This window comes from Mustelus asterias, unplaced genomic scaffold, assembly GCF_964213995.1.
Source record: "Mustelus asterias unplaced genomic scaffold, sMusAst1.hap1.1 HAP1_SCAFFOLD_1308, whole genome shotgun sequence".
Classification (NCBI taxonomy): Eukaryota; Metazoa; Chordata; class Chondrichthyes; order Carcharhiniformes; family Triakidae; genus Mustelus; species Mustelus asterias.
Genome location: NW_027591253.1, coordinates 56,453 through 67,585, shown reverse-complemented (window position 1 = coordinate 67,585; position 11,133 = coordinate 56,453). Strand labels below are relative to the sequence as shown.

The 11,133-nt window shown below is 41.0% G+C and overlaps 1 protein-coding gene across 1 annotated transcript; it reads right to left on the bottom strand.

The window, feature by feature from the left end:
- Nucleotides 1-1,822: 1,822 nt before the first annotated feature.
- LOC144488124 (fibroblast growth factor 5-like) lies at nucleotides 1,823-10,324 on the bottom strand. Its single transcript, XM_078206147.1, has 5 exons — nucleotides 10,247-10,324; nucleotides 7,559-7,662; nucleotides 7,357-7,493; nucleotides 5,863-5,966; nucleotides 1,823-2,173 (listed from the first exon to the last, which is right to left on the bottom strand). The coding sequence occupies exons 1-5, from the start codon at nucleotides 10,322-10,324 to the stop codon at nucleotides 1,823-1,825; spliced, it is 774 nt and encodes a 257-aa protein (XP_078062273.1).
- Between the last annotated feature and the right edge of the window lie 809 nt (nucleotides 10,325-11,133).

Genomic DNA, 11,133 nt, shown 5'->3' with positions numbered 1-11,133 from the left:
TAGACACAAACTCAATTTACAAGATAATGGTTGGAATGCAAGTCTTCCAACCATTATCTTGTAAATTGAGTTTGTGTCTATACATGCCCTGTTTGTGAACACAACTCCTCACTCACCTGAAGAAGGAGCAACACTCCGAAAGCTTGTGCTACCAAATAAACCTGTTGGACTTTAACCTGGTGTTGTGAGACTTTTTATTGCGCTTACCCCAGTCCAACGCCGGCATCTCCACATAATATGATAGGCCAAAGGGGCAATGTTCCTATTCGGTACAGGCTGGAATGTTACTGAACTTCCTAGATGTTTTTTCGATAACCATGTGAGAATCACGGAAAATACAATGCACGCTGTAGGAATGAACTGACTCCTTGACAATCGCTTTTAATAACAGATATACTGCATTAAATGAAAATAAAAATATGATTCTGAGAGATTTATTAATAAATGCTCATTAATCACTTTCTGCGGCACTGATACTTATGTTTTCCATATAATGAAGCCCATAAGATCTGAAACGGTTATGAGAAAATATACAGGCCCATTTAACATATGTCCATGGTAAACCAGACAACTTTCAACAAGACAATCTTCCTAAATAGACGGTCACAAGAGAACATCAACAATCAAATGTCATGAATGTAAACAAACACAATAGCAATATATGTGTTGCACATGAATAATATTATTGCTGAATATTGCTTCAAAGGGTTGAAAGCTTTTAAATAAAGAATGCATGCATAATTAATGACTGTTACCTCAATGCCTGTTTTCTGCAACCGCAGCAGACGGTGATACCCAGGTGCAATTCAAGCATGTAAACTCTCAGAACAACTTGTCCTTGTACACAATAAGGTAATTGTTTGAACGCAATGGCTATCACAGGAATCGTTACCTCTCCGACATGAGTCCCAGGAGGGTTCAGCGAGTTTCTGAGTTTCTGGTGGCAGTGTGCGATAATGGGCCATGACGTTGATGTCTGCCACCTGATACACCTATAGACAGAAGCTGCCTCCCAACAGCATGTGTGGGTTATTCCCCCTGCAAAGCGTTCCTTTCCCTGCGGGTCTGTAAGAAGTGGAATGCTAGGACCATGGCAAGGATATTTTAAACATCCGAACTCTGAAGTGATAGTTTGATTGACGATCTGTAATCCATCCTTCCACCTGTTCAGCCGGAGAAAGGCGGGCTCAGGGGTCGCCCACCACCAGGATATGACCACTCCAGCAACAAACTGTTGCATGTGCTCCCCAAGCAGAATTAAATACACGTTATCGCACACCAGTGATGCCTATCTATTTTAGAGTGGGGGGATGAACAATCCCTTGTTTGTTCTTAGGAAAACAATGGCACATTTCTGGGAAAGATGTTTCCTTTCAAAATAAAGACGGATGCAACATTTTTCAAAACATTCAACTTTTCTGCCCTGGGCAAAAACTTGTTTGCTTCCTTTACCAAACGTTAAATAAGCACACTTCTCCCTCAGAACTACACTTAATAAAACCGATTTTCCAATGAAAATGAATGCATATTTATATCAATAAAAGAACCGCTTGAAACCAAGCCAACATAGATTCTCCCAACAAACATTCTGATGTTTGTATTATACCCGTACAGTTTCTCACTTCCAATGCTGATACAGCATCCATTTACAATACTGTCAGACCTCTCGCCCACACTGCCAGTGCTGCGCGCCGGGTATGGGTATGTGGGATGGCTTGTCTGGGGAAGCAGACACTCTCGTCTCCCTGTGGTTCCCCAATGTACCGCAGCTCCTTTGCAACAAAATCACTGCCCCCCGAACCAGAGTTAAATCCATTCGCTGCTATCCAAAACGAAATTTGGGGCGATATCTGACAACAGTTGTGCACTTCTTGCGGACGCTTGGTGAAGGAGGCGGCTTGGGGGGTTTGGGCGCCGCTTTCCTTTCGGGGACCTTTCTGGTAATTTTGAACGTCTTTTCTTTCTCAGACTGTTTGAACCTTGGAAGGAAATGTGTAGAAATGTGCTGAGGTTTCACCCGAGGGCTGCTCCCCATTTTAACTTTACCGCGTTTATTTAAAGCCACATACCACTCTCGGCTGCTGTTGTGGCTTTTGTAAGTGGCCGAGGCATAAGTGTTGTAACTGTTTTCTTGGTACCTCTCCTTGAAAATGCATTCATTTGTAAACTTGGTCTATAAGAGAAGCAAAAAACAAAATTAATATTTTACTTTTATCAAAGATATCAAGAATATAGTGACAACGTTTACATAGAATTACTTTGAAAGTACAGAAACCGGCCACTGGCCCAATTGCTCCATATCAATGTTCATTGCTTCGTGTCAGCTTCCTCACATCTTTCTTCATCCAGTCCCATCAACACATCATTCTATACCTTTCTCCCTCATCTGTTTATCCTGATTTGCCAAAAATCCATATTTATGCTCACTGGAAGTGAAGACAATCTTCGAATGGCCTTTGAGTCTTTGAAATAAGAACAGGAAAAGCTGAAACGACCTGAAGGTCCAACTGGGATTTTCTCTTAGACGTTGCCTGACTGCCTGAATATTTCCGGATTTTGTTTCAGACTTCCAGCACTTGCGGTATTTTGCTTTTATTTCGATGGTTGATCTGTTTCATGCTCTTAGAGATCAAAAATGTTCTAGGAATTGAGGTACACCCCGTCCTAGGAGCAATGAGACAGGTCAAGGTTGTCGCCTGCTAGACGTTGGGTCCTTTGAAGAAATGGAGCGTGCGGTTAGCAGTCGGTGACTGGCCAGAGGGTATATACAGATACTGCAAACTGTGTGGACACAGAGCCAGGGAACAATGGGGACCAAGCCAACTCGCAACCAAGGGAAGCAATCAATCAATTCATCGAACATTTCCTATTTACATATTGAGCATTCTATTCAAACATCCTTACGTTTTGGGTCGGTATTATATATCTACATGGTTCAGCTCAAGAGTGGATTCCAGCTTGCTGCTTTAGATCTGCAAACTGGCAAAATCTTCATCCATCTCTTCGGATGGTTCCGTTTCTATGGGAAACGTTCTCTGGTAGAAAACTATCAGAAAGTTTGAATATGCTAACAGGAGATTCCGCGGCCAGTCCCATTCCTGCAAATCGTTAGTGAATCTATCAACATGGACTTGCAGCGGTTCAAGAAGGCAACCCACCGCCACACTCTCAAGGGCAATGAGGGATGGGCAACACATGCTGGCGAAGCTCACTTCCCTTGAGTGAATAAAGGAACATTGTTTACTAAGAAAAAAATGTAAATAACTTATCATTTAAAAAATACGCAGATTTCGGTCTATGAGAAAGCTTCCTACATTAATTAGTGCGTGTCCATCATCTCCAGTATAGGTGGATGGTTAGTTGTAACCAAGAAAAGCTGTAGAAGACTTCCTGGTGATTTTAAACTGTCTCGACAATGAATATTAATGTAACAATTTGTTAATCAATGTCGTAAATGCCAAAAACTTTTTTTTATTTTACAAAGGGAGGAAGTTGAAATTCATGCATGCGTCATTGTATATTCCAGCGTATTATATATGCCATTGCACTGTATACCAATGTTATTCAAACGCCATATCAGTGTATTGAGGGCGCAGTATTGTGTTATATTGGGGCAAACTAATCGATTCCACATCAACTTAATAAATATAACCGTAGTTTGCCCCAAGGGCACTTGGTTACTTTGGAGTCGGGCAGATCAGTAAATAGATCATCGAGAGACTAAGAACTTCAAAACTGAAACTGTGGGAAACTAATAACTGACATTCGGTAAGTCAATTGTGTCCAGTTCTTCACAAACCGCCGGTGAAACTGTTGAGGCAACTTCATTGGGGCATGTTCAATTTATGTAATTCTTTTAAAATTATATTTAGTGCGGAATGAATTTTGACCAGATGCTGCAATATTGGGCATTGTCCTGATATCAATCTGAGAATGATCTTGGAACGCCGTCTCAGTCGCGGCGACAGTGGCCCTTTTGTAATCTTAGAACATTTTGACAACTATCAGAAATTGCATCTATCTAACCTCCTGGTGCACCTGTCTCAGCCTTGCTTTGAAGCTCTCAAAATTGGTAATGAAATCCCAATAAGCTAGATTTAAAAAAATAAACAATGGTCTGCTATTTTCTATTTATGGCATTGGCTTTGAAACATGCCAAAATGCGTTTTCGGAATTTAGATGACATTGGGCAGACTGTGTTTTCGCCATTGTGGGTCAAAATTAGAGAGGTTTTTAAAAAAGGAATCTGTAAGAAATCATTGTTGTGTGGCAAGTCCGATTTTCACGCTCAGTGCAGTCAAATTAGCAATTACCGTGAACAAAAAAATGGCAATATTTCCAAATATGTCAAATCCTCCTGAGGAATTAAAGGAAAATCTCCTCTGTGCAGCGGTTGATAATTGCTAGTACGCATAAAATGCTGGAATATAATATCCTTCGAACTCACTGATTTAATGACGTTGCCATCTGTATCTTGAGGGGGAATAAAAGAGACTGATGTCAGGCGACTTGTCAAGATAAGAACAAGAAGTGCTGGAGCAGTGTTACAATTTAATATGCGAATTGGTTTGGCAGGATTGCAGAATTATTTGTACCATTGACTTTTATCTCATTCCGGAGGAAAGTGGATTGAGTTCTATCAAAGCGCCACACTGACTGACGGGCGCAGGATTCTCTCTGGACTCCCAAAACTTATTAAGCAAATCACAGAACTTCACCCAACCATGACTAGTACGCAGTCACATGCCATTTAGCATTAATTTCAGTAACACCAATAGAAGGCAATTTATGTCAAATGTCAATGTGTATGCTTGGAATTCCACCTAATATCCAGTGATTCTTTTTTATCTGGTGTCCTTTCTTTTGTTCAAACCCTCACTCGCAAATACGCTGGTTTATTGTCTAGTTCTAAAAGATTCAGAGCGATGCAAAAGCAAAATTCGACCATAATTTAAATTTAAAACTCAATCTACGTGTGGCAGTCATTATTTTCGCAGCGATTGAAACATATTCGCTCTGTAACCAGCTATTGAGTCCGTGTATTCGTAGTGCTATTTAAAATAGTGTATGTATCAAAATGTTTCATTTTGCTTAAGAAATTGTGGTTTCTGCAACGTGATCAGTCTTTTGGATTATCGCATTTTGAATGAGCACAGCGGCACAATTTGGATACATTTTTATTTAACCGTGTAAACTAATCGATGTATTTATTTGTTGCCGCGCGGTTTTCAACCCCCACGTCTCGTTTTTGTTCTTGGGCAATTAATAATGATTTTCTGTAAGGATGCCGTTTTGAAAACCTGCTGTGTGTCCCCGAGTCCCGTTCAAGTCTTGGTTTCGAGTTGTCGAAGATAATATAGATTTGATCTCCGTCCCAAAAAGAAAAAAATGCCAAGGAGGGTTCGCTTTCTTCCAAACACGAGGCATCTGTAATAATATATGCTTTTTTTTCTGGGGGAGGTGCGGTTTGAGTGCACTTGTGTCAAGTGGCATTGGGACAAATCTCGATTATTTGACAAAGATATGCTTACTGTGGGGGGTTTGGGGGGATCATTGTAGGAAGCACTTCGCTTGTCGTCTTCAAAAAAAATACTGACTGTAATTCTTCTAACCGGGTACTTTTAGATGGTTTATGATGGGACTGCACGGAAGTGTGAGAGAATTGGGTGTGAAAATAGAGGCCGCGTTGACCACGCCCAGTAAGTTAAGCCCATGTCATAATTAATAAAGGTCACTTTTCACCATTGATTTGAATGGACGGCCGGACGCTTTGATACACATTCACATTCAACATTGATACTTTTCCTTTTGCACTGTGGAATCTTTTGAAAAAATGCCTCCCCAACATCAAATCATACTCACAGTGGCGTAGAGTCTCCCCTTTTTATTCATCGCTAAGAATCGGTTACTAAAAATTCCTCGAATTCCCACTATCCCCTGAGACACGGCGAATATTTCCAAAATACCTGCAAGGGAAATTTCACAATAAGATGTGTTGCCTGATTTGTAAAATATGCTCGCTGGCGACTGCCCCTACTGACCACATCTACAGCTTTCCTTCGCTTAAAACTCTTTCTATCACACTCTGCGGAGTGGGAGGGCCCATGGAGTTAGTAGACTTGTAAGTATTTAAAGTTGTAACAATATGCAAATCACTTGCTTATTATAATATACAATGTCATTTCATCCTTTTGGTTTAAGATCAAGCGCCGGATCAAGCCCAAGATGTCTTTTCTTGTCAGCTTGGATCTTGTTTGTTTCTTTTGTCGGGACCTTAAATTGGATTCAATCTGAAATTGGTTTTTGGAGTAAGCAAGGAGCATTGGCTTTGTAACTTAAAGTTTAAAGAATGGGGTGAAATGAAAACACATTGTTTCATTGTTCTGTATTATTTTGCCATGGATTATCTTTTTATACTATTACTATTACATGCTAAAATTACAGATTGGGCAATCTGACAGATGTCCGAAACCAAAGTTTAAGTTCTTTTAAATAATCTTTTTAAATGACTAGTGGCATCGTCAATATAAAACTTTCCTATCAGTAACAACTAGTCTAAGATTTCTGCTTTTCAAACTTTTTTAAAAAATCATAAATTCGGATTGTCTTCAGTTATTCCCTGGCAATACGGAATTTGCCAGTCCACGTATTGCTGTAACAAGCGCGGGCCAAAACAACCCCGCCGTTCACTAACCCAATAACTCCAAGCACTCAGTTCCCTACAGCCTGCACCTGTTACCGACATACTTAGCAGTTTAACATGGCCACACAATGAAACATAGGGCAGACAACCTGACCCCGGAAACACTCATCACAAAATCGATCTTCCTAACAAAAATAACTTTGCAAAACAAACGCCGTTTCCAGTTATGTGGGAATTGGCTAACAGGGATGATGAAGTTACACTGTACTACAGGACATTACTGATTCACTCTGTCAATGTTATATGTTTGGTTTATCTTACAATATTTTTAAAAAAACGATTCCGAATCATCTTAACATTTAGTATATCGACTGCAAATACATTAATTCCCAATGTAGCTTGGTTAATATCCAGCTCGTTATCACTTTAGTTAGAGCAAACGTTAAATAGATAGGTCCTATTATAACTTAAAATGCGCAGTTCCTTCCTACTCAAATCAATTCACTTGTAACAAAGCAATCATGCAAATATGTAATATAGTTGATGGCAACTAGAAGGTGCGTTTGGATACACCGCATGCACACATAAGTTCTGGAGTTATTTTCCCATAGAAAATGCTAGTCAGAGACCATATTGTGTTATTAATGATTGAGTGTGTTTATTTAATAGGGTCTGTCATTTGTAACGTGAACTTATTTAGAATAGACACTTACTGAACAGATTGGCTTCATGCGAGCCACTGACTTTGCCATCAGGCTGAATCTGCAAATGAAAACCAATTCCAACTCTACAATAAAGTCTTCCAGTGCGCGGCCCAGACCTATTCCACTGGTACATGTTCCTCAGTGATCTACGGCTCTGCATGGCTGAGGAGCTCCCGTTTGTTGTACCCCGAAGTAGCTGTGCGGACGCTACCTGCTCGCTCGGCTCAGAAGAGAAGCGGACGGTGTGATTGAGGAAAAGGAGGACGAGGCAGTGAAGGCGCATTCTTCCAGCGGATCTCTCTGGAGTGCTGGCTGCTAGGACAGTGCCCGCATGCTGCTGATCCGTTGCTCCATGCACCGGCCGCCGTGTGTGGAGTGTTCGCCAGGGATATCCATGCAAAAGCTACTGCGGGCACGGGGATATTTATAACACAAATGATCTCATTGCGAGATGCATGCCTGTGATCTGAACGACAAGCTTTCATCCTGTAGTCGCCAGTAGAATGGGCATGGTTCTCTCCAACATATAAAATGGGAAGAGAATTGGTTAGGAGAGAATGCTACTAACAACGCAAAAAAATGCCAGCACGCCATCTGCGCAGACTTCACGCACGACGAGGCTAATTTTAATAGTAGGGGGAAGTCTACAAATAATTCATAACAAACAGAAATGAGTCCCACAGGGGACCACCGAATGAGTCATTTCATGTCGAAACTCAAGGCTGCCGTAAACTAATGGTTCTTAACTAAGAACCAAAATGATCTCTAATGACCCGCTTTCTCTCTGGGGATTTCAAATAGACATATAAATGGTCGCAGAGTGCAGCATGGAATGAAAGGACAACTTTACTCAATAGATCAATACCGCCAAGTTATCTACACGCAGGTTGGTGCCACCTCACTACAGTGCGAATTATTAACAGCGGCGGCTAATTTAAAATGTGACAAAAAAAATCTGGCCAAGAGGATGCATATCAAATCAAAATCCGACTGTTAGCTTTTGGTGACAGAGTAAAGTGTTAGCTTCACTGACCCGGCACTGGATAAAGCAGCTCATTTAATAATCTATTCAGGACGATGTAACATTCATAAATTCAGCCTCAAGTTTACAACAAAAGATATAAAAGGACAGATTTCAGCAGCAGTCCCATTCGAAGATGGTGAGGAAAAAGCAACCTAAGTGTTAACACAAGCGGACGCACATCTAACAGCCACAGCACTCTGCACTGCGGATTGGCGGTACAGTTCTGTTTAACTGGACAATAAGACTTGGTTTCCAAGAAGATTCAAGACTTTTTTATGGGTACTAACGGCCAGTGGGCTAGATTTACTCGGATTGGTTAACAGGAAAGAAACTGATCTGCACATCTATAGCTTTTGGTGCACGGGTTCCAAAGTGTGTTTGAAAAAAATAAAATGTAAGCCTTGGAACCAAATTGAAATTGAGGTTGAGACTCTAATGCATCGTTTTGGACTAAAAATTATCTGACATAACCCACCTTGCCTCGGTGTGTACACGAGACAGGGGAGTATAAGGACGCTGCGTATGAAATATGCGGAGCTTGATGCGTGTAACGGAAAGCAAATCGGTGTGAGTTGGTGTGCAAGAGCTTTAAGTACGTATGTATGAGTAGTGGGTGCCTGAACGGTATACCACGCTTTACGCGTTTAAATTATCACTTTAAAATAATCCTTACTTTTAAAATAGCAAATGGTGTTACTTTCCAGCCGCACGTTACTTATCTGCTAAAGTTAAATATTTTCGCATCCTTTGACACGAAACAATGCGCATATTAATCTGGAATATTCCAGCGCACACAGGACATGAAGCAGTATAGCCCACAATGACGCCGAATGATAAAAACAAGTTGTCTCTATCCTTCTTATTGAATGTTTTTGACCTGATGGTAAATGTTTGGACCCATCAATTTTAATAATATGACCACTCTTCAGAGCTGTAACTTGAGGATTGTGCTTACATCAGACACGGTTTAACATTTGAACTGGAATAAAAGACGCAGAAATGATTAATGACACGAATTTACCATCAAGTAACCAGAGCAAGCGAGATTTGTTCATTTTCTTGCAGCTTGTCTGTTCTCCGCCAAATCATGTTTGTAAAACTCTCATTTAAAAGTCAACCCTAATTAATTTTTCATGAGCAAACATAATGAAATGACTTGGAAAAAGTAAGTGTATTAATGTCACGGTCCATTTGTTCTGGATTTTGCTTCTGATATGTGTGTGCGTTTATTTAAAAGGCATACCAAGATGTTATTTAAGACTACAAAGAAAACTTTTTTATACATCTACATTGAGACATATTAACATTGATTCAAATAACTTTTTGAGCATTCAGGTGCACACTGGATTCAATGAGATTTTTGGAGCTCTTTAATGCACTTAACAGAGCAACTATCTGTAGTTGTCTGCAGTTTATGTAAAACACATCACCTTTGGAACAATGTTAATGACAGAAAAGTGAAAGCAACTTTGGGAAACTTTTCATCAAATGGAATGTATTTGGATGAGGCAAATGGTAATCTTTCTTTGAAAGGATTTTGTTTACCAAACATTTTTCTGTAGTTTGTATTTCTGCTTTAAATTGTTACTTCTTTGCTTTTGTCACTATAGCTTAGTGCTCTAAAGTGCTCAACACACTGAGTTCAAAGCTGTTCTTACACATCTGGGACCTGAATGTCAATTCAAACTAGATTGATAGCGCAGAATCCTTGGTCTTCTGTAAAACTTCTGCCTGAAATTAGTTTGTTACCCTCAACCCACACGGAGTCCCACCGACTATGGCAAGGTCAGCAAGATGTAACAGACTACAAGATGAAGGCATGTAGAATTGCCAGCACTAATGCACCCCTCCCCATGAGCACAATGCATTCTATACCCGTTTTGAGCAAGAGGTCAGTATGCGCACGCCTTCTGTCCCACAAGCCTCAGCCAAACCTGTATCCGAGGTCACCATCGCTGTTGTCAGATCGGCCTTCTCGGAAGTCAACCCATGGAAAGCGGCTGGCCCGGATGGGGTACCCCGGACGAGCACTCAGATCCTGCGTGGTCCAGCAAGTGGGGGTATTCTCAGGCATCTTTAATCTCTCCTTACAAAAATCTGAGGTCCCTATCTGCTTCTGGAAGACAACCATTATCCCTGTACCAAAGAAAAGTCAGGCAGTATGCCTTAATGACTATTGCCCAGTGGCTCTGACATTCATCATCATGGAGTGCTTCAAAAGGTTAGTCATGGCACAAATCAACTCCAGCCTCCCAGATTGCCTGGATAGACTGCAGTTTGCCTTTTGGCACAGCAGGTCCACAGCAGATGCCATCTCTCTGACTCAATCCTGGAACACCTGGATAACAAAGACAATTATGTCAGACTCCTATTTATTGACTACAGCTCAGCCTTCAACACCATTATTTTTATGAGACTCATCTCCAAACTCCGTGGCCTGGGCCTCGGCTCTTCCCTCTGTGACTGGATCCTAGACTTCCTAACCCACAGACCACAGTCAGTAAGGATAGGCAACAACACTTCCTCTACGATTATCGTCAACACCGGTGCCCCACAAAGCTGTGTTCCCAGTCCCTTTACTATACTCCTTATACACCTATGACTGTGTGGCCAAATACCCCTCCAACTTGATTTTCAAGTTTGCTGATGACACCACCATAGTGGGTCAGATCTCAAACAATAATGAGACAGAGTACAGAAAAGAAACAGAGAATCTGGTGAATTGGTGTGGCAACAATAATCTCTCCCTCAATGTCAATAAA

Excerpts from the sequence above, each read along its gene's own strand:
- LOC144488124 (XM_078206147.1), bottom strand. The coding sequence starts at position 10,324 with ATGGTGACCTCGGATACAGGTTTGGCTGAGGCTTGTGGGACAGAAGGC. Across the intron at positions 7,663-10,246 it reads TGACCTCTTGCTCAAAACGG|CAGCCAGCACTCCAGAGAGA; the intron begins GTATAGAATGCA and ends GCACTGTCCTAG. Across the intron at positions 5,967-7,356 it reads GCATGAAGCCAATCTGTTCA|GTATTTTGGAAATATTCGCC; the intron begins GTAAGTGTCTAT and ends TTTCCCTTGCAG.